The sequence below is a fragment of the Gekko japonicus genome, unplaced genomic scaffold, assembly GCF_001447785.1.
Source record: "Gekko japonicus isolate JY-2015 unplaced genomic scaffold, Gekko_japonicus_V1.1 scaffold131, whole genome shotgun sequence".
Classification (NCBI taxonomy): domain Eukaryota; kingdom Metazoa; phylum Chordata; class Lepidosauria; order Squamata; family Gekkonidae; genus Gekko; species Gekko japonicus.
In genome coordinates this window covers 1,564,355-1,586,706 of record NW_015167061.1, presented here as the reverse complement: position 1 = coordinate 1,586,706, position 22,352 = coordinate 1,564,355, and the positions used below count along the sequence as shown (strand labels likewise).

Here is a 22,352-nt window from a genome sequence, read left to right as displayed (position 1 = left end):
TGGGTTGCTTAGTATCCTTGGGTTTTCTTCTAAATTTCAAATGCATTCCCTGTTTTTTTAAGGAACAAATTTATTTATCTCTCGGTGTATTTGGAACAGGTGACGTCAGAATTCCCTTAGTTTGCCATCAGAAAACATTCATATTCCGCTGGGCTGCCGTCTAATCAGAATAGTTGTAATTCCCAGTTGGTAATCTAATCAGAAGGCTTCATTTTAGATTTGACATTGTAGAGAGGAAATGTGGCTTGTAAATGAAGCATGCGGTGGGGGGTGAGGCATAAGGGGAGAAACTAGAATGTCACCAACAGCGACGTGGTGGCACATTGCCAAAGTAATTTGGGTCTCAGACCTGGTGGTGAGACATTTCCAGAATCTGAACACAGCCCTTGGCGGTCTCCCCTCCCTACCTCCCAAATCTGCTCTCAGAGGCACATGGCTTTCTCCTCTCATGCTCACACAGGATGGCTTGTTCTGGCCTTTTGTGTGTGGGTGAAGGAATCCAGTTTGGTGCAGTGGTTAGGAGCGCAGACTCTAATACGGGAGAACCAGGTTTGATTCCCCCACTCCTCCTCCACATGCAGCTGCTGGTGTGACCTTGGGTCAGTTACAAGTCCTTTCAGAGCTGTTCTCTCACGAGCAGTTCTCTCAGAGCTCTCTCAGCCCCACCTTCCTCACAGGGGTGTCTGTTGTGGGGAGGGGAAGGAGACAGTAAGCCACTTTGAAGGTAGTGAAGGGCAGGGTATAAATCCAATGTCCCCCTCCCCCTGTATTGTTATCCTACCTTTTACAGTGCTCTGGCCAGGGTACATGGTTCTCTCTTGCCGCTTCATCCTCACAACAGCCTTGTAAGGTAGATCAAGATGGGCAGCCGTATTATCTGAAGGAGTGAGCAGTGACTCGCGAAAGCTCCTCCCCCTGCCACAAATTTTGTTAGTCTTTATGGTGCTTCTGGAGACTTGCTCCTCTCTCCTTGTAAGGTAGGTTAGGCTGGAAGAGAGAGTGACCGGGGGTGGGGGGAGCTGAAGCCAGGTTTCCCTGGTCTTTCTCCGATGAATCGGACCTCTCCTGGCCTTTGGTAGGAATGGCCCTCCACTCATTGACAGGAACCCTGGGCAAACCTGGCTCCTGTATTTCTTTTTAGGACACACATGACTCGCGGAGTGTGATGGGTGGAAAGCAGGGCTACTACTACTTTTCAAATAACTTTTGGAAGCTTGCTAGATGGGAGATTTTCAGGGTGTCAGATTTCCAGGGTCAGAATTCCCTTCTTCTTTGCAAATCTGGAAGGTTTCGGCCCTGAAACTTTTGCTGGTCTCTAACATGTGACTGGACTCTAATCCAAATTTTCTCCTGTGGACCAAAATGGCTGCCATCTGAATCTTTGAGTGGCTTGTTTGTGAGTCTTATTCCTTACTTATTGATTTATTTTGGAACACTGGTGCACGGCACCTCTTGGGAATCTACGCAGGGTGGCTTGCACAATACAACACCACACCCCAAAAACTGTTAGACACAAGCCCGACCAGAGTCTAAATATTGAGCTGATTTAACACGGGTGTTACAGTTTTCAGGCTAAAAGCAGATTCTAACACGATGTTAAAGACCGAGCCCTTAATTTCAGGGCTCCCCAAACACGGGTGGGCGGGGTGGGCGTGGGTTTGCATGTGGTGCCATGAGAATGCATCCCTCTTGACAACAGTGAAACTGGGTTGCGGATTAGGAGGCTCTTACATGTTCTTTTCGGGAGGGGCATTGTGCTGCCTCTACTCTTCCATTCTGCTTTTATCGACTGACTGTTCCTACCTATCTGCACCCCCCCCCCCACGGCTAGGTTAAATGGCTTTCCCTCCGCTGTTTTCTTGGGTTTATTCTGCGGAGTAGCCTATTTGGACAGATAGCGCCCTTGTGGTTCTGGCACGATTGAAACGTTATCGCACATCTTTTTTGATTGTGCACCGGTGGCCCCTCTGGATTCAGCCGGTAGCTCCTGATGCTATTTTCTCCTCGCCTGCTTCTTTGCGAGCTGATACGGGTTTTTGGCATTACATTGGCCGTAGCAAAAATTGTGTCTGCAGAGGCGGCTATGTGAGGGTGGCATTAGAGTGATTTGTGTTGTCTGAGGCCCCTGGGTCATCAGATTGTAATTTACAATAAATAAAGATTAGGAGCACCCACCTCAACTGGTTGGGAGGAAACATGTTCCCAGAGTGGGACATTACAAGAACTCGTGGGCACTCCATGAAATTGCTGAGCAGTCGGGTTAGAATGGATAAAAGGAAGTCCTTCTTCACCGAAAGAGTGATGAACACATGGAATCCCATGGAATCCACTGCCGCAGGAGGTGGCGGCGGCTACAAGCATGGACGGCTTCAAGAGGGAACTGGAGAAACATATGGAGCAGAGGTCCCTCAGTGGCTATTAGTCACAAGGTATAGATAGGGACTCTCAGGCTGGGGCAAGTGATGCTCTGTCTTCTTGGTGCTTGGGGGGGTCAACAGTGGGAGGGCTTCTGGAGTTCTGGCCCCAGTGCTGGACCTCCTGATGGCACCTGGTATTTCTGGCCACTGTGTGACACAGAGTGCTGGACTGGATGGGCCTTTGGCGTGATCCAACATTGGCGTCTCTTATGTTCTTATGTTTTTCCTTCACCATCATTCTAGATAAAATGTTCTTCCTTTAAAAAGTAAAAAGACACATGTAGAGTGATTCACACATGGGATTCACTGCCACAGGACGTGGTGGTGGCTACAAGCATGGACGGCTTCAAGAGGGAATTGGATAGCATATGGAGCAGAGGTCCATCAGTGGCTATTAGCCACAAGGTATAGATAGGGACTCTCGGTCTGGGGCAGGTGATGCTCTGTATTCTTAGTGCTTGGGGGGGGCAACAGTGGGAGGGCTTCTAGTCTCCTGGCCCCACTGCTGGACCTCCTGATGGCACCTGGTATTTTTGGCTACTGTGTGACACAGAGTGTTGGACTGGATGGGCCATTGGCCTGATCCAACATTGGCTTCTTATGACATTGGCCAGCCAGGTGAAGTGCTGGTGAACATGTGCACAGACTACTTTGTGGTTTTCTTGTTAGACCTGGAGGGTACCACTCCAGCTGCCTGGTGCTCATCAACCTCCCCCTCACCCAAAGCTGGAAGACTGGGCATGTCCAGGGATGGCTCTGAATTGTGGGGTGGGGGAGCAGAAGCAAGCCACGTATTTGCCTAGCTGAACTTGAGGAAGCTTCTCCACTCCGTAGCGGTTGCCAGTGGTGTATACAGAGCCCTTAAAGTCACCCTTGGGGGTCTTTTCATAATTCTGCCGGAACTGTACTTAGTGTCCATGGTTTGGGCGATAAACAGGGCTAAATTAATGGCCTCCTCTCAGCTGCAGACATGCAGGGCTTTGTTTTACATTGCAGGCTAATTAGAACTTTTCAGGGAAATGGTCTCTGCGAGCCTTGCCTGCTAGTCAGGTTGGCATGACTGTGGGTTTCATCCGTCAGTGACGGGCAAATTCCAGGCAGCTCGAATCAGAGGCTGCAAGACCCGCTCTCAAACATTGTTTTAAAAAGTCTGCTTTCTACGAGGGAGGCTGCAAAAGAACGGACTCTGCCCAGTTGCTGCACCTCCCGCTGCACTCCAGCAAACTAGCACAGGGAAATCTGTTGTCAAAGGCTTTCGCGGCTGGAGTTCATTAGCTGTTGTAGATTTTCCGGGTTGTATGGCTGTGGTCTTGGCATCGTAGGACCTGAAGTTTTGCCTCAGAGGTATAACTCAGAAAGACGGAGTACTCTCCGTGTCAAGGTGAGAAGAAAAATGGTAGGCAGGTAATCTATATCTACTCAGGAAGGTGGGGTAGGGCTGAGTCATTATCTTGTAGGAGTTCCCCAGGCTGTGAATATGCTAATGGAAGAGCTTTCCTGAGGAGGGTCTTTTGTGTACGGGTTGTTTCCTGAGGAGGTTTCCTGTTTCCTGAGGAGGTTCTTTTGTATGTGGATTGGCTGTTGGAATTCTAATCTTATCTGTAGTGCTATTGTCAGATGTAGAGGCTTTTGTGTTTTTCAGGACAGGAAACCATGCCCTGTTTAAACACAATTTCAGTAAAGATGTAGGGATCTAGCACTTTGTTATTTTGCATCCCGTTTACCTTTTCCCCATGTCAGTCTTCTAGTAAACGTTTATATTTTACAAACATACATGTGGACTCAGTCTCTCACTCTTCTGCTCTGCTGACTTAATCTCTGCTTAGCTATATTTTTACCAAGAACACCCTACACTTACGCTCAGTCCTGGACCTAATCCGTGTTCGAGAAATACTAGCCTGACCCATCTGAAGCTGCAGTCGTTGAAGGGCAGTGTGATCTCGGTCTCCCCACATCGACAAGATGGGAGCCCCTGGGTAAACATTTAGTCCAGGGGCCCCTAGCATGGTGGCCCAGAGGAAGTGTGGTGCCCACCAAGTGTTTTTGGCACGTGGGCAAGGCCAAGTGGGGTTTCTGCCCAACGTTGGCCACTATTATTTATTTATTTATTTATTTATTTATTTATTTATTTATCTCATGTATACCCCGCCCTCCCCACAATGCAGGCTCAGGGTGGCTCACAATCAAAGCATAAATACAATTAAAGCAACATAAAATCATCTAAAACAATTCCATTATAGCTAATACAAATTCATAAAGTGCTGGTGATGGTTATTTAGTTGTTCCAGGTGGCTGACTTTCACGGGCCCCGGTCACACAAAGATTTTGCCACGCGAAAGGCACAAATGTCAGGCAGATTTTCGGGGCATGATCACACCGCAACATCTGGGAAGCGTAGCGCACCCGTGGCCAACCCGTGGCGTCCCGCCGAAGATGCGGAGTTAAAAAGTACCAAGGAAAGTGCGCTAGTATCCGGAAAACGCGCGGCACAGGCGGGCGTCTGATCGTGGGAGCGCTAGTATCCCGTGGAATCTAACGCCCTTCCACGTCCCATCGCAAACCGGATGTTTTTCGAAGTGCATGCGCACAAACATGAAACTGAAAGCAGTGCTGCTCCATGGAACTGTGCATGCGCACAAACGCAAAACGCTTGTGTGATCGCGCCACGCTGCTTCTTTGCCACGCTGCAGCATCGCCATGTGATCACCAGCTAACAGCCTAAGCACGGAGACTCGGGGGACCGTGTGATCCGGCTACTGCGCTTTATTTTGCTCCGGGGCGACCAACCACGCCTCCCCCCTGTGTTATTGGGCCTGTGTGACCGGGGCCACGGTATACTTTCAAAGGTCTAGGAGTCAATTCTGCCCATGATCTTCCTGCGGCACAGGCTAGGTGTGAAAACCAAGGGCCAGGGCTCTATAGTGGTGGCGGCTCCCTAGCAGAAAGCCTGGCGGAAGAGCTCCATCTTGCAGGCCCTGTGGAACGGCAAAAGAGATTTGATTGGCTGTGCAGATGTTTAAAAGCGTTGCTTGGGCAGCAGATGCCGGCACAGCACAAAGATCTTCACCGTGTCATGGAAGGTAAACAGCAGCAGCTGTTTTGTGGCTGACCGTACCTCCAGCAGCCATTTTATGGGAGCCATTTTGTGCCTGAGCGGAGGACACTGTGCCAGAATTCCAAAGGTGCCTGCAGGATCAAAAAGGTTGGAGACCCCCAGTTTGGTCTTTCATGGCTTGTGCTCCCAAGTGGAGATGAAGATGAAAGAGAGCCTCTTCTCTGGAGAATTTATGATCTGGCTTACAGGAGAGGAGGCAGGGAGACTAAGCCCTACGAGGAAAGGCCTTGGGAATGCTCAGTTTGGAGCAGAGGAGATTGAGGGGGGGACATGATTGCTCTCTTTAAATATTTGAAGGGCTGTCATTTGGAGGAGGGCGAGGAGCTGTTCCAGTTGGAGGCAGAGGACAGGACCCAAAGCAACAGGTTTAAATTACATGCAGAAAGGTACTGGCTGGATATTAGGAAAAACATTTTCATGGTCAGAGTGGTTCAAAGGTGGAATCAGCTGCCTCAGGAGGTGGTGGGTTCCCCTTCACTGGCAGCTTTCGAGAAGAGGCTAGATGAATATGTGTCAGAGATGCTTTAGGCTGGTCCTGCATTGAGCAGGGGGCTGGACTAGATCAGTGATGGCGAACCTTTTAGAGACCGAGTGCCCAAACTGCGACCCAAAACCCACTTATTTATTGCGAAGTGCGCAACACGGCGATTTAACCTGAATACTGAGTTTTTACTTTAGAAAAAACAACTCATACATTAACTTAAGATGATCCAAACAAAGCAAGGAAAGCGATCCCAAATGCTTTCATTTACTTAACATTATTTGGCAGAGAATTCAACACTTTAATGATGGCCTGGGCCTGGCTGGGGCTATGGCATGCATGCCCACAGAGAGGGCTCTGAGTGCCACCTCTGGCACCCATGCCATAGGTTCGCCACCACTGGACTAGATGGTCTGTATGGCCCCTTCCAACTCTAGGATTCTGTGATTATCTAGCCATTTGGCTCTCTGCAGTCTCCGTTCCTTTGGGGCGTGGCATTCTAGCAGGATGTGAGATGGTAGGCCGCTGTCTCCCTTTGGCCAGAGCAGTTAGCACAAACCCTTAAGAACTCTGTGGGTGGAGCTGGATGGCTCATCCTTCAGCCCCCTCATTCCCACTGGTGCTGACTTTGCAGCTGGATTTCAGTCCACAGGCAGAGTGCCAATGCAGGGATTAAAATACTGGGGCGAATCCTTGCGTGGCGGGCATTGTGCCATACAGGTGAAATGCTAGACTGTGTGGCCAATGGTGTTGCTCGTGCGTGGTCTCTCCCTGCTTTCCCACGACTGTGCCTGAATCCCTCCCTCCCTCCCCTCTCCACTATTTGCCCAAGATGCCCGCAAGAGCCTCAGCTTCCACCGGAGGCGCTGTCTTTGATGGCTTTGAGCCTATTGGTGCTGGGGAAGCCAGGTGGCTGGCCTTGCAGTGGTTTCCCAGGCTCGTTCTCGTTGTCTGCGGAACTTCCCAGCGTGTTTGTGTCCATCGCATCTTCTCAACTGGATTGCGGATTCTTGGAGCATTCTGCCACCGCCTCCTCCTGGGTTCAGTCCTGTAAAGTCCGAGAACCAGCCAAGGGCCAGGAGCGAAAGCAGTTGAGAGACGTGAAATGGAGTGGGCATCACGTGGTACATGACCTGGGCAAGCACAAGCCAAGAGGGGCTCCCCGGCTGGCGGTCGTACCGAATGCTGCCAGCTGCGTTCACTGCAAAACAACTCGATATGTGTCTTCTCTTGAACCGCAGCCAGATCATCCGAGTGATGGTTTGGGATGCTTGACTGGCGAGGCAATGAGCATGGCAAAAACCATTTTTGAAAGTCCTATTTGTGAAAATCAGATTGTCTCCAGTTTGAACTGGAGTTGCTGCTTGAAGGCGACTTTCCCAGACACCTACCCGAGGGGGCCCAGCTGGGGACCCTCTGCCTTTTCTGGGGCTGGAGGCACCGGGGACTCCCTCCTGGCTTTCAGGACCTCGGGAAAACAAAAGCAACCCCCCCTCCCTCCTTCCACGTGTGTCTGCAGTGGCATCAATAACATCGGATTGTCGTGTGGAGTGTAAACATCTCTCTGTGTGTAAGTGCATGAAGAGGTGCAAAGTGTTTGTTTTCTAGTCGCCTTCTGCACCTATTGACAAAACGAACACAGCGCCCGCTGGGAGGTGACAGATCCAAGCATGCAAATAAGTGACTGCGAGTGTGTTGGAGGGGGGGACGGGGGGGGGAGAGAGACTCTGGAAGGCAAGCTCCAGAAGGCTCCCCTGCCAGTAATTTGTGCTTGGAGCCAGCTCGGTGTAGTGGTGTAGAGCAGCCGACTCTAGTCTGGAGAACCGGGTTTGATTCCCCACTCCTCCTCCTCCTCCTCCACCACAGGAAGCCTGCTGGGTGATCTTGGGTCAGTCACAGCTCCTTCAGCCCCACCGACCTCACAGGGTGTCTGTTGTGGGGAGAGGAAGGGAAGGAGATTGTAAGCCGCTCTGAGACTCCATCGGGTAGTGAAGGGCCATGGGGTATAAAACCAACCCTTCTTCTTCTTCTTGCTCTCGCCCCCCCCCCCCCCAATGTAGCTTCTTTCTAGAGTTTAAATTAGCAGCCCACTTCGGTCTAAGGCCGGGTTCTCAAGTGCGGGGTGGTGGTGGTGGATACAATGCTGAGGTGGGAAAATAGATTGCACCACTGCATATATGCATGTGTGTGAGAGGGATTGTTTCTTTGCGCAAAAAGTGTTGGTGTAGATAGAAAGCTAGAAGAGGGACCAGTTCTACCCCTCATTCATGCTTGTTTCCAGGGGTCATTTCGTAGAAAAAGAGGTGCAGGAGCTCATTAGCATAACTCATTAGCATAGCTCATTTGCATATGCCACACCCCCTGACATCACCGGAAGTGTGTCAGAAGGCAACACCCACTGCTCAGGCTCCACTGGACTCTTTTGGATTGCTAGCTATTGGGGGGGGAACGTGCAGATCTCGCAGAGGAGGGAGAGCTTGTACCTGAATAAAACTTGGTCTTAAAGGTGCCACTGGACTGTTTTGGACCGGGGGGCTGGGCGGGCTCTGCAGCTTACCTGGCTGCTTCTTGCTCTGACTGAGGGCTGCTGGGAGCAGGGGGTGGGGCTTGTTGCATGTGCCCGCCCCCTGGGCTCTTTACTGCCGGAGCTCCGCACCTGTGCGCTCCTGCAGGAAATGACCCCTGCTTGTTTCTGTGGCTTTTCTGGAGGCAGAGAGTTTTCAACATAGGGAGGGGCATTTCAAAATGTGATCCTCCCTTTTCAGACAGAAGGGCTGCAGTCCATTCTATCACCTTCGCCCTCTGCCTTCTCATTCCCCTGCATGTGTGAACCAGTTCACATGTTCATAAGTGTGTGTGGGGGAGAGGGAACCAGTGACCAAGTGGAGCACACCCCCATGTTTCTATTTGAATGACTTTTCTAGAGATTCTTCCTGATTGAAGAAGCAGAGACTCATGCAGAGTGGTGGCAGTGGACACGCCACCTCATTGGGTACAGCAGGCTTTGCGTATTTAATTAATTTATGGATTGTAGTATACTAAAAGTTTCCATGTCCAACTATCAGTGCACCTTAAGAATGATAAGTTAAGGACGTAAAAACATAAGAAAAACCATGTTGAATCAGGCCGGTGGCCCATCCAGTCCAACACTCTGTCACACAGTGGCCAAAACCCAGGGGGCATCAGGCGGTCCACCAGTGGGGGCAGGACTCTAGAAGCCCTCCCACTCTTGCCCCCCAAGCACCAAGAATACAGAGCATCACTGCCTCAGACATATGAACATAAGAGAAGCAGAAGCCATGTTGGATCAGCCGAGGGCCCATCCAGTCCAACACTCCATGTCACACAGTGGCCAAAACCCAGGTGCCCTCAGGAGGTCCACCAGCAGTGGGGCCAGAACTCCAGAAGCCCTCCCACTCTTGCCCCCCAAGCACCAAGAAGACAGAGCCTCACTGCCCCAGACAGAAGAACATAAGTGAAGCCATGTTGGATCAGGCCGAGGGCCCATCCAGTCCAGCACTCTGTGTCACACAGTGGCCAAAACCCAGGTGCCCTCAGGAGGTCCACCAGTGGGGGCAGGACTCCAGAAGCCCTCCCGCTCTTGCCCCCCAAGCACCAAGAAGACAGAGCATCACTTGCTCCAGACAGGGTGTTCCATCTATACCTTGTGGCTAATAGCCACTTGTGGACCTCTGCTTTGTATCTTTATCCAATTCCCCTCTGGAAGCTGTCTATGCTTCTACCAACAACCACTTCCTGGGGCAGGGAATTCCAGGTGTTGATTACTCTTTTGGGTGAAGAAGGACTTCCTTCGATGTGTACTAAGCTTACTGCTCATTAAGTTGAGCCAATTGTTCTTTTCTGGAGGGGTCGGGCACATCCGGACTGCACAAACGACTCTAGAGACTCCTCCGGTAAGCAGTCGGCAGTTCCACCGGTGTTGTAATGGCCGCCTGCTCCTGTAATTTGCTGGATGGTGTTTGGTGTTTAGCTTGAGGCTGCCACGTTCAGGAGTCGAGCTGATTGCTCCCGGAGCTGGTCGGAGACCCCATTCATCTCTGCGCCCTCCTGGCTTCCGTGTAATGTGAGTCTCTTGCCCGGGTGACCTTGGCACAGGCCGGAGGAAAAATCTTTGTAGTCCGAACACACGCCTCCTCCTGCGGAGCTGAACCGAGGGCTCTGGAACACGGAGTGATTTGTATGCTCCGTGCACGTCACCTCCTTTTCAGGAGGGAGAAAGGCAGCTTGAGAAGTCATTTTTCAGCGTTTGACACCAAGTCTCTTTTTTTTCCCTCTTGCGCCAAGCCAGATAACTATCGGCCGCTGGAGAGATTAGGAAAATATATATATGTATACACATTGTTTGGGAAAGGAAGTTGGGAGGAGAGTATCTGCCTCCTCCCCTCATTGGCAAAGAGAAAACAGGTTCCTGTATTGGGGCTGCCAGCTCCGGGCTGGGAAATTCCTGGAGACTTTGGGGGTGGAGCCTGGGGAGGGCGGGATTTGGAGAGGGGAGGGGCCTCAGCAGGGTACGATGCCACGGAGCCCACCCTCCAAAGCGGCCATTTTCTCCAGGGGGGCTGATCTCTGTGGCCTGGAGATGAGTAGTAATTCTGGGAGACCTTCAGGCCCCACCTGGAGGTTGGGAACCATGGCTATAAGACCTGCTTTCTACCTGCCAGACCTTGTGGCTTGGTGGGGGGATTCCCTGCCCTCCAGTGGCAGAGACAGATGACCGTTTGCCAACCCAGAGTGATGAACACCTTTGGCTCGGTTCAGAGTTGGCTCGTCACGATGGGCTTCCTTGGAGAATACTGGGCCAAAACCTCATCTGTTTCCCAAGGAGTCTCTCGCCAGTTCTCACGTCAGCAGGCACACGCTGATGGTGGCTCAGGTCCAGGCAGAACCGCACATGCTAGTTTTCTCCACGTCTGGAGCAAATGAGGCTAAAATCATTGCGCAGATGATCACGGTGAGCGACGAGGACGTTTGCAGGGAACAGTGGGTTTCGGAGACAGCACTACACCAACTTTTAACTCACCACGATGGCCCCTCAAATCACCTGGTAAGCTCACAATCCGTCCTCCCCTTTCCTCCATTAAAGGGGTACGGAGGGGACCCACACCCGATCAGAAATCTGAGGCAGAAGAGCTAGAACATCATCGCCATTTGGCAGGAGGCCGCAGGCAACAAACTCTGTTTCCAAGTAGCCTTTGGAAGCTCCTGTTAAGCAAATAAGGGAGGGCCCGTTGTGGCCCCCCCCCCCCAGCCTCGGAAGTAAGGAGGAGGGGGAAGGAAGCTTTCCTTTCCTTGGTGCTGATCTTTTGTCGATGGTTTTGCTTTGCCGCTTTTCATTCCTGGGTTTTTAGATCTGACGGTACTGTGAACTCCTCTCGTGTGTGGCTTTTGTTGGCCGTTTAATATGGTCTTTACGTATACTTGGGGGCAATGCTCCCTCTAAGCTGCGGAGTCCTGTGAGCAGAAATTCTACTTTCCGGGCTGCTGGCATTAAAGTTGTGAGTGAGCCATTTGGCTGCTGCATCAATTAGTTTGCTCTGGAGCCCTCCTTCCTGAGCCGAGACAAAAATGTGTGTGAGCCGGAGGCTAAATAACTGTGAGCTGGCTTACGCTAACTCAGCTTAGAGGGAACAGTGCTTGGGGGGGGGGAAGAATGCAATTTTTTAAGCTCCTGCCCCAGCAGAAACTCTGTTTTGTAGGGTTGCCAGCTCTGAGTTGGGAAATAAATGGAGATTTTGGGGGCGGAGTCTGGGGAGGGCGGGGCTTGGGGAGGACCTCAGTGCGGGGGTGTTATATATTGAGCCTGAACTGTACTCGCAAAAGGACTTAGCTTGGGGATGCAGCTTGGCAGGATCCTAGAATGGACCAGTAGGGTGACAGGGATCCTAGAGTAACCCAGTTGGGAAACAGTGTAGTGTAAATAGCCTATCGTTGGGAGTGGGGTGTGTTTTGGGTGTGACCTTTTCCAGGCATAAATACCTGGCTTCGGCCAGGGGTTTCTCAGTCTTCTTTCTCTTGCTGAATCACTAATAAACTATGAGCTGATCACTTGAATGCGTCTGAACCCAGTATAGTGCAGGTATAATGTCACAGAGTCCACCCCCCAAAGCAGCTGTTTTCTCCAGGGGAACTGGTTTGCAGTGTTATCTTGGGTTGAGTTTTTCCCTGCCTCCCCTTTTTCCTCCAGTTTTAGAACTGATCCATGTAACCTGGGGACTAGCTGTCATTCCGGGAGGTCTCCAGCCACCACCTGGAGGTTGGTAACCCCAGGGCATGTTGCATTCATCTAGGTGTTCCAAATATTCTCGGGGTTTTTTTGAGCAGACAATATTTGCCTTTTCCCATAATCTTCTTGGGGCTGTTATTTTCCCTGCTTCTGTCTGCTTCCTGCAATTATCCTAAGAGGGGGAGCGTTTGTTGTAGTGGTGCTGCTAAGATCCTTAAGGCCAAAGTCAGTTGGGAGGGAGGGCTGTGCTCCCGAGACCGACCTCGTTGGTGATCCTAGCCAATTAGGGATCCCATAGCAAAGCTGCTGACTGAGACTTGGCCTGTATGTTGAGCTCGGGGGGGGGGGGGAGAGAAATACAGCCGAGAATGCAGGCTAAGCAACTGAACAGCAGGGATGCCATTGAATTTCACATCCCTGCTGGCTCAGCTTGAAAAGTCCCCATTTTTATTTTGTGTGAATTGAACCTTTAAATCTCTGCTTCCGAGTCATTTTCTGTTTCTTTGCTCCAGTTCCCCCCCCCCCGTTAAAATTAACACATTTATAAATAGTATATAAATGGCATAAACATGGTGTCAAAGAAACGAGCAAATAAGGAATACCAGCCATTGGATTGGGCAGGAAGAAGGAATCACAATGGTTAGATATAATATAAAAAAGCATGAAATGTGTATATACTCATTATATCTAGTGGTGAAATAGCTGGGCAACCCCTCCCGGTCTTAAAAGCCGCAAATCAGGTTATCCCAAAATGTATGTCATTAGAGGAGTCCTCAAGTATGCTGGAAAATATGAGCTCGTAGATTAACTAAAAGAAAAAGAAGAGGCCCACGCCAAACGGCCTGATTGGGACTGAAGCAACACAAGACTTTGGAGATTTCCCCCTGTGAATATTGAGTGGCTGCCCTATTAATATTTTTCATTACAAATTGGAAAGGTGTTTTGCTGATGTTTACTTTGGAAACATTTGATGAGTCCTTAAAGAGTTCTTTAATCAGCCTCTACTGAGGAAGACTATTCAAAACGAAGTTCTGAAATCCGGAGTCTTCGTCGTCCATTGTAGACTTAGTTGATGGATTAATAATATTGCAGATTTACCTGTTGGATTGTTGAAAACTTACCTGGAAAAAAAATAGTGGACTCACCTGTGAGATTTATTGTAAACACTGCATATGTAGTATTCTTAGCTGAATTACTGCTAGGTTCATTGTAGACTTACCGGTTGTATTATTGAAAAACTGAAGACTTGCCTGTTGGATTGTTGAAAACTTACTTGTTTGATTATTGAAAAAAAATGCGGATTTACCTGTGGATTTTTGTAAATACTACGTATGTAGTATTCTTAGTTGAATGACTACCAGTTATATCGTTGTTGTTGTTCAGTCGCACAGTCGAGTCCACGACCCCATGGACCAGATCACGCTTGTTGTTGTTGTTAGGTAAAGGTAAAGGTTTCCCTTGCTCGAAAGCCAGTCGAGTCTGACTCTAGGGTTGCGGTGCTCATCTCCGTTTCAAAGCCGAAGAGCCAGCGCTGTCTGAAGACATTTCCGTGGTCATGTGGCCGGCATGACTAAACACCGAGGCGCACGGAACGCTGTTACCTTCCCACCAAAGTGGTTCCTATTTATCTACTTGCAATTTCTTGCTTTCGAACTGCTAGGTTGGCAGGAGCTGGAACTAGAGACGGGAGCTCACTGTTCTTTTCTTAGTGTCATAAGAAAAACATAAGAACATAAGAGACACCAATGTTGGATCAGGCCAAAGGCCCATCCAGTCCAACATTCTGTCACACAGTGGCCAAAAATACCAGGTGCCATCAGGAGGTCCACCAGTGGGGCCAGGACATTAGAAGCCCTCCCCCTGTTGACCCCCCCCCCCAAGCACCAAGAAGACAGAGCATCACTTGCCCCAGAGTCCCTATCTATACCTTGTGGCTAATAGCCACTGATGGACCTCTGCTCCATATGCTTATCTAATTCCCTTTTGAAGCCATCCATGCTTGTAGCCGCCACCACTTCCTGTGGCAGTGAATTCCATGTGTGAATCACTCTTTGGGTGAAGAAGGACTTTCTTTTATCCATTCTAACCCGACCACTCAGCAATTTCATGGAGTGCCCATGAGTTCTTGTATTGTGAGAAAGGGAGAAAAGTACATAAGAACATAAGAACATAAGAGATGCCAGTGTTGGATCAGGCCAAAGGCCCATCCAGTCCAACACTCTGTATCTCACAGTGGCCAGAAATACCAGTGCCATCAGGAGGTCCACCAGTGGGGCCAGGACATTTGAAGCCATCCCACTGTTGACCCCCCCAAGCACCAAGATGACAGAGCATCACTTGCCCCAGAGTCCCTATCTATACCTTGTGGCTAATAGCCACTGATGGACCTCTGCTCCATATGCTTATCTAATTCCCTTTTGAAGCCGTCCATGCTTGTAGCCGCTACCACTTCCTGTGGCAGTGAATTCCAAGTGTTAATCACTCTTTGCGTGAAGAAGTACTTCCTTTTATCCGTTCTAAAGTACTTCTTTCTCGATCTGCTCTATCCCATGCATAATCTTATAAACCTCAATCATGTCACCCCTCAGTCGTAATTTCTCCAAGCTAAAGAGCCCCAAGCGCTTTAACCTTTCCTCATAGGGAAAGTGTTCCAACCCTTTTATCATTCGAGTTGCCCTTTTTTGCACTTTTTCTGCGTCCTTCTGCACTGATTTCTTTTTTATGCCTGCGATACCCCATGCTCCTGTAGCAACTGGGAATAAGGAAGGAAAATTAGCTTGCTTAGGCCTCTGAGAGTTCATAGTCTCCTGGGTGGGGAGAGATCTTCGGGAGGGATTTCCTAGTTGAGCGGCAGGAGACAGCACTAGGGGGAGGCCTGGACCCCCATGCCGGCTTTGCTGGCTCTCCAGAGCAGCCTTCACCTGTGGGGACAGAGCTGCCAGTCCCAACAACCGGTGGGAGACGAGGGGCAGGACATTTGAGAGCAGCCTTCAGTGATGGTGTGATGTCACTTCCAGGGAAAACCTGGAAATGATGTGTGTCCTCTCTAGGGATTGTCAGATCTCCATAGTTTTACTGTAGAATTTCTGACCCTCTGTAGAGAGGCGTGACATCATGACCATCGGCCCAACGGCCACTGAAACGAAGAACCCAACCCTATGAGTGAAGGCAGGATGCTGGGCTTCGCCTGATCCAGCAGAGCACCTCTGAGCGGCCTGCCAACCTCCAGGTGGGGCCTGGAGTTTGCCTGGAAACGCAACTCATCTCTGGACTGCAGAGATCAGTTTGCAGGAGAAAATGGCCGCTTTGGAGAATGCACCGCACGGCATCATCGCCTCCCCCTCCCCAGACTCCACTGTCCCAGGATCCATCCCCAAATCTCCAGGAATTTCCAAACCCAGGGTTGGCATGTTCTACTGATGATCTGCTGCAGCTCCTCACGGGCCCCGCTGGTCCCTTTGTGTAGGAGGGACATGGCAGTGCTTCTGGAGCAATTACCTGTCAGGATCTAGACAAGGGGGGTGGGCGGGCTTCTCGGCGCTGTGCCGGAGAAAGTGAGTACTTTTTTGGGGGGGCTCTCCTTGTGGAACCCATTATTTTGTAGCTCCTGAGGATGCTGACACCATCAGGAGACCAATCACAGCTCCTCTGAGTTGGAAACACAGTTCCTCCTCCTCCCCTTTAGCATTTGAGTGAGGAAGGCAATCAGCGTGTTATCTTTTTTTTTTTGCCAAACTGGCAATTTCACCTCGGCTGTGCCTTGCTTTCTCCCGATCGGTGCTGTTTATCTGCACAACAACAACGAAAACAACCTGGGAGCCTCCGCCAGGTTGGATCCCCGCGTTTTGTTAACAAACGCGTGAGGCAGGTTTGAAATCGCAAATGTCAGCACCGCTTGGCTTTCCGCGCCGCTCTTCTCTGTCAGATAACATTCCGGCATTTTGGCGGTTTCGTTCGGGAGCTCTTGTGCCGGATGGAATCCCCGCATTCCAATTCCACTGGTTTATCAGAGGCAGATAAAAACCCTGATTACTGAGGTTTGTAAGTTGGAAGGCTGGCCACTATCTATAAGCATACACAGGCAGGCTTTTGGTCTCTCCGTTATCTCTGGAGCACAAAATAGATATTTTCCCTCCTGCCTCTTTTAATATAGGGCGCTTCTTTGCTGCCGGCCCTGCACTGGGCAACGTGCAGACGTGATAGGATCCTAACCCAGAGACTTGGGGACAGAGAAAACGGTTGTGGGAGAGGATGGTGTACAGGTTCTCTCTCCCCCAGGCCAATCCAGGAATGGGAGGAGAAAGAATTCTATACTAGAACAATGAATTACACCAGAACCCAGGAGAGATAGGCTCTCTGGATTTCAAGAGAATAGCCACCAGAACCTTTCCAACTATAGTCCCCTTCCAGTCCAAGAGCAAGGTTCAAACTCTTAACTGGCCTCTGGGACTTTATACAAGAATACTCTTAGCAAGGTAGCATACTTTGGTGAGCAGTTCAGGCAACTAGAGTTAGCTTGGAGTCAGTTACACATCCAACAGACAATATTTATAAGCAAGAATAAAGTTTATTCAGTACAGAGCTTGTAATCAGACCAAGAGAATTCTAAAATAAGAAAGGCTAAGCAAGGTTTTGCCTTACTACACAAATAGAAGCATATTTACCAATCATCAGAGTAGCACCAGTCCAGATAATGTCCATGGTAGACAATCCACATGAGACCAAGGGATTTGGAAGAGCAACCCCATCTTTGCAAGCATGTGCTCAGCTCACAAGGAGTCCTTTGTTCTGTCCCAGGCCACATGGCAGAGACAGCATGCAGAGCAACAGACACAGATCAACAGAGAACATAACAGGAACAGAACAGAGAGGGCAAGAGAAAAAGTGAGCTCCTCTCCAATGGTCAGACAATTAAAAACCCCAATCTCATTATGACCATCCATGGCCAGTAGCCAATCGCAAGGAGACAGGGCGTTTCCAACTTTTGGGTTGTCATGGTAATGGGTGGGGGATAGGTTAGGTCTGGGGACCACCCTCTGCAGCAAATGATCCCCAGAGTCCTACCTACCCATGGGCCTACGTGACATGAGCCCTGTAACCTTAGAGCAGGCTCCTTGAAGTCTAGGACTTCCACTTAGAGGTGTGAAGAATGTGTGGTTATATGGCAGGCAATGGAGTTTCTCTGACCAAATGGTCAGCCATCTGGCTTGCATAGGAAATCAGAACAGCAGGGGTGCATGCCAGGGGGAAGGCAGGGTCTATAGGAATCAATTTTTCTATACAGATGGGTCAGGCCACGGACGGCCTGCCTCCCAGGAGATGGCCAGAGCTTCCTCTGAATGGATCTGAGTTGAATTTGGAGGCTAAACCCCTTGCAAAGAGTCTGAGACTCTCCGGACTGGACTACATCACAGTCCACCCAGTTTCCAGGGGCCACAGGGTGATTCTGAGAATGGCAATGGTTGCCCTCTGTGCCCAGGTGTTCCAAAGAGGCTCTGTTCAGCTGTCATGGCAAAGAGGCACAGGTGCAACCTTTTTGGTTCATGTCAGGGTCCATTTAGTCAACACAATTGTGATATCCATCCTCTGTTGGTGTTCCCCTACAAGTGGAAGGCAGAGGAATACTCACGAAGAACAGGGAGGTGGAATTTGTATGGCCTCTCCTCCCTGAGTGTGTTTAACCCTTCCAAAAACGCCATTCTGAGCTAGAGCTGACTGTATCTCGCAGCAGTTAATTAGGTAGCGAGGGAGAAGTGGGAAAGGAGAGAGGCTGAATTAAGAACAGAAGAACAGAAGAGAAGCCAATGTTTGATCAGGCCAGTGGCCCATCCAGTCCAACACTCTGTCACACAGTGGCCAAAAAAAGTACCAGGTGCCATCAGGAGGTCCAGCAGTGGGGCCAGGACACTAGAAGCCCTCCCACTGTTGACCTCCCCCCTGAAGCACCAAGAATACAGAACATCCCTTGCCCCAGATGGAGAATTCCTATCTATACCTTGTGGCTAATAGCCACTGATGGACCTCTGCTCCATATGCTTATCCAATTCCCTCTTGAAGCCATCCATGCTTGTAGCTGCCGCCACCTCCTGTGGCAGTGAATTCCATGTGTTCATCACTCTGGGTGAAGAAATACCTCCTTTTATCTGTTCTAACCTGACCGCTCAGCAGTTTCATGGAGTGCCCACGAGTTCTTGCATTGTGAGAAAGGGAGAGAAGTACCTCTTTCTCCACCTGTTCTATCCCATGCATAATCTTATAAACCTCAATCATGTCACCCCTCAGTCGTCGTTTCTCCAAGTTAAAGAGCCCTAAGCGCCTTAACCTTTTCTCATAGGGAAAGTGTTCCGACCCTTTTATCATTCTAGTTGCCCTTTTCTGCACTTTTTCCAATGCTATATTCTTTTCGAGGTGTGGTGACCAGAACTGTACACAGTGTTCCAAATGAGGTCGCACCATTGATTTATACAGGGGCCTTATGATACTGGCTGATCTGTTTTCAATTCCCTTCCTAATAATCCCCAGCATAGCATTGGCCTTTTTTATTGCAGTCGCACACTGTCTCGACATGTTCATCAAGTTATCTACTACGACTCCAAGATCTCTCTCTTGGTCAGTCTCTGCCAGTTCGGACCCCATCAACGTGTATTTATAGTTAGGATTTTTGGCTCCAATGTGCGTCACTTTTCACTTGGCCACATTGAACCCCATTGAATTGGGTCTTTGCTGGAGCTTATGGTCTCGAGGAAAGTTTTGAAGGAAAAGAGGGAGGGAAGAACCTGAGGAGTAGAGAAGAGGTTTGGTTCGAATCCTCAGAGAAGAGGGGAGTGGTGGGTGGATGTCCGAGGGAAGTTGTGTGCTTTATGCAGAAACAGGGATGCCCCTGAATCCTGTCTAGTTGGCTGATGGACTTGTGGTGGATACAGAAATGGATGTTCTGAGATAGAATCATAGAGTTGGAAGGGATCTCCAGGGTCATCTAGTCCAACCCCCTGCACAAATACCTCCCCCCCGAACACACCCAGTGACCCCTGCTCGATGCTCAGAAGATGACAAAAAAACCCTCCAGGAACCCCGGCCAAACTGGCCTGGAGAAAATTGCTTCCTGACCCGAAAGTGGCAATCAGCATTTCTCTGGGTATGTAAGAAAAGGCCTTGAGAACTAAGCTCTGATGCAGCCCTTCCTGCCCACCCTCTCATGAACTGCCTAAGTTCACAGAAACAGCATTGCTGTCATCAGATGGCCATCTAGCCTCTGTGTGAAAACCACCACAGAAGATGACAGACTGCCCCTTCTTTGGAAGAGAAGAGAAGAGAGGAGAGATTGGATTTATACCCCCCCCCCGTCCTTCGTTACCCAAACGGCTTACAAACTCCTTTCCCTTTAGCTAGCACAGGAAGGGATGGATCCATGTGATGCAGCTTAAACAGAGACTTCTCAGTCCTAGTATTGGCCGAATTGATGACATCAATCCATGCCTGTCCTAACAGCCTCTCCAGTGCTATGCATTCACAGCTGACTGCCTCGTAATTACGGTATTCCTCAGCACCCATCAGGCAGTGTGACTGCTTTCCCGGTGGGATTCTGTGGATTTCTGGCGTCAGAATCTGGATCTGTGGAATTTCCTCTATCAGGTTTTCCTGAGGGATGCTGCCCATCCAATATGCTGTGAATAATTTTTAGAAATAAATGCTAGTCATTGTTTCCTGGGTTTTTAAAAATGGCAATTGCTGATCGGTGAATGCCATTCTCCTGGTGTTTGTTTACTGGAACAGGGTAATGTGCAACAGACCCAGTTCTCAGGCCTGCCGATGAATCGCAAGTAGACCTTTCCCATTATGGTCACCTTTGCTTTGTTGGGCTGAATGAGCGATGTCTAAAATCTACATTTTAGATGAGGAGGAAACTTATTTCATGCGGCCCTTTTTAAAAGGGGAAGGAGAGAACAGCAAGGGAGGAAATGCAGCAGCTGATCTTTGTGTCTGCCAGGATTGGTCTGGTCCTCCTGCCAACCCGGTACCCAGGCAACAGAGTCCAGACCTCCCCCCCCCCCGGGTTGTTTTGGTGCTCTCTTGGGTGGGGAGGAGGAATCAACAAAGGCTGCTCTTTGTATCGGTGGCAGTCGGGCAGAGCTCTGGGCAGAGGTGCCACATCCAGACTGGAGCAGAAGAGGTCCTTGGTCGAAAGACCACGGTGAAATCTCACCACCAAGGCTCCCTCTAAGCTGTGAGCAAAAATTGTGAGCAAAAAATCTTGTGAGCAAAAATTCTACTTTGTCAGCTACTGGCAGGGGTCATTTCGTAGAAAAAGAGGTGCAGGAGCTCATTAGCATAACTCATTGGGATAACTTATTTGCATATGCCACTCCTCCTGACATCACCGGAAGTGTGTCAGAAGGCAACACCCACCACTCAGGCTCCACGGGACTGTTTTGAATTGCTAGCTATGGGGGGGGGGGCATGCAGATCTGCCCTCGCAGAGGAGGGAGAGCTGGTACCTGAAGGCGTACCTGCAACTTACCTGGCTGCTTCTTGCTCCTCGTGGCCCAACTGAGGGCTGCTAGGAGCTTGGGCGGGGCTTGTTGCATGTGCCCACCCCCTGGGCTCCTTAATGCTGTAGCTCCGCTTTTGTGTGCTCCAGCAAGAAATAACCCCTGGCTTTTTGTTGTTCAGTCGCACAGTCAAGTCCGACTCTTCGCGACCCCATGGACCAAATCACACCAGGCCTTCTGGTCTTCTGCCGTCCTCTGAAGTTTGCTCAACTTCATGTTCGTTGCATCTATGACACTGTCTAACCATCTCATCCTTTGCCGTCCCCGTCTTCTTTGACCTTCAATCTTTCCCAGCATCAGGGTCTTCTCCAGTGAGTGCTCCCTTCTCATTTGGTGGCCAAAGTATTTGAGCTTCAGTTTCATTATCTGGCCTTCCAGGGAACAGTCAGGGTTGATTTCTTTGAGGATTGACTGATTTGTTCTTCTTGCAGTCCAAGGGACTCTCAAGAGTCTTCTCCAGCACCATAGTTCAATAGAATCTATTCTTCAGCGCTCAGCCTTCCTTATAGTCCAACCCTCGCAGCCATCCATGACTACTGGGAATACCATTGTTTTGACCATGCGGACTTTTGTTGGCAGGGTGATCTCTACTTTTTATCATGCTGTTTAGGTTCGCCATCGCTTTCCTCCCAAGGAGCAGGCGTCTTTTAATTTCATGGCTGCTGTCACAGTCTGCAGTGATCTGGGATCCCAGGAACGTGAAGTCTGTCACTACTTCCATGACTTCCCCTTCTATTTGCCAAGGAGTGATGGGGCCGGATGCCATGATCTTAGTTTTTTTGATGTTGAGCTTCAAGCCCACTTTTGCACTCTCCTCTTTTATCCTGAGCAAGAGGCTCTTTAGGTCCTCTTCACTTTCTGCCATTAGAGTGGTATCGTCTGCATATCTGAGGTTGTTGATCTTTTCAACATTAATTAATACTGGCATTAAATTAATACTGGCATTAAAGTTGTGTGAGTGAGTGATTTGGCTGCTGCATAAATTAGTTTGCTCCGGAGCCATCCTTCCTGAGCTAAGACAAAAATGTGTGAGCCGGAGGCTAAAAAACGGTGAGCTAGCTCATATGAACTTGGCTTAGAGGGAATACTGCACCACCTTTGGAAAAGTCCATCTCTATTTGTCCTTATTGGGAATGGGTAGTGGTGTTTGCAGCATACTGTGTGTCTAATACAGAAACTGGCTAAGAATCTTGACGTGCCCCTCCCTCATTCATGATCCCAGGGTTGGGACCAGTGTTCCCTCTAAGCTGAGTTAGTGCGAGCTAGCTCACAGTTTTTTAGCCTCCGGCTCACACATTTTTGTCTTATTCCAGGAAGAAGGGCTCCAGAGCAAAGTAGCTTATGCAGCAGCCAAATCGCTCGCTCTCAACTTTAATGCCAGGAGCTCACAAAGGAGAATTTTTGCTCACGAGCTTGAGGGAGCCTTGGTTGGGACCCTGGGCAACCGGAGACCCTCCGGCACGGCTCCTGCGCTTTCAGCAGGTGCCTCCGGCTGCCCCCTCTCCTGTGACTCACCTGCCCGCCCTGCCCCTTCCCTCCTTGCTGG

At 49.9% G+C, this 22,352-nt stretch overlaps 1 protein-coding gene across 1 annotated transcript in view; it reads left to right on the top strand.

Moving 5' to 3' along the window:
* Window positions 1-10,895: 10,895 nt before the first annotated feature.
* The window catches only part of IGSF21 (immunoglobin superfamily member 21), a 193,538-nt gene continuing 182,081 nt past the window's right edge, over window positions 10,896-22,352 (top strand). Inside the window, exon 1 of the mRNA XM_015412564.1 lies at window positions 10,896-10,985. Within this exon, the coding sequence (XP_015268050.1) occupies window positions 10,896-10,985 (90 nt within the window). The remainder of the gene's footprint in view (window positions 10,986-22,352) is intronic.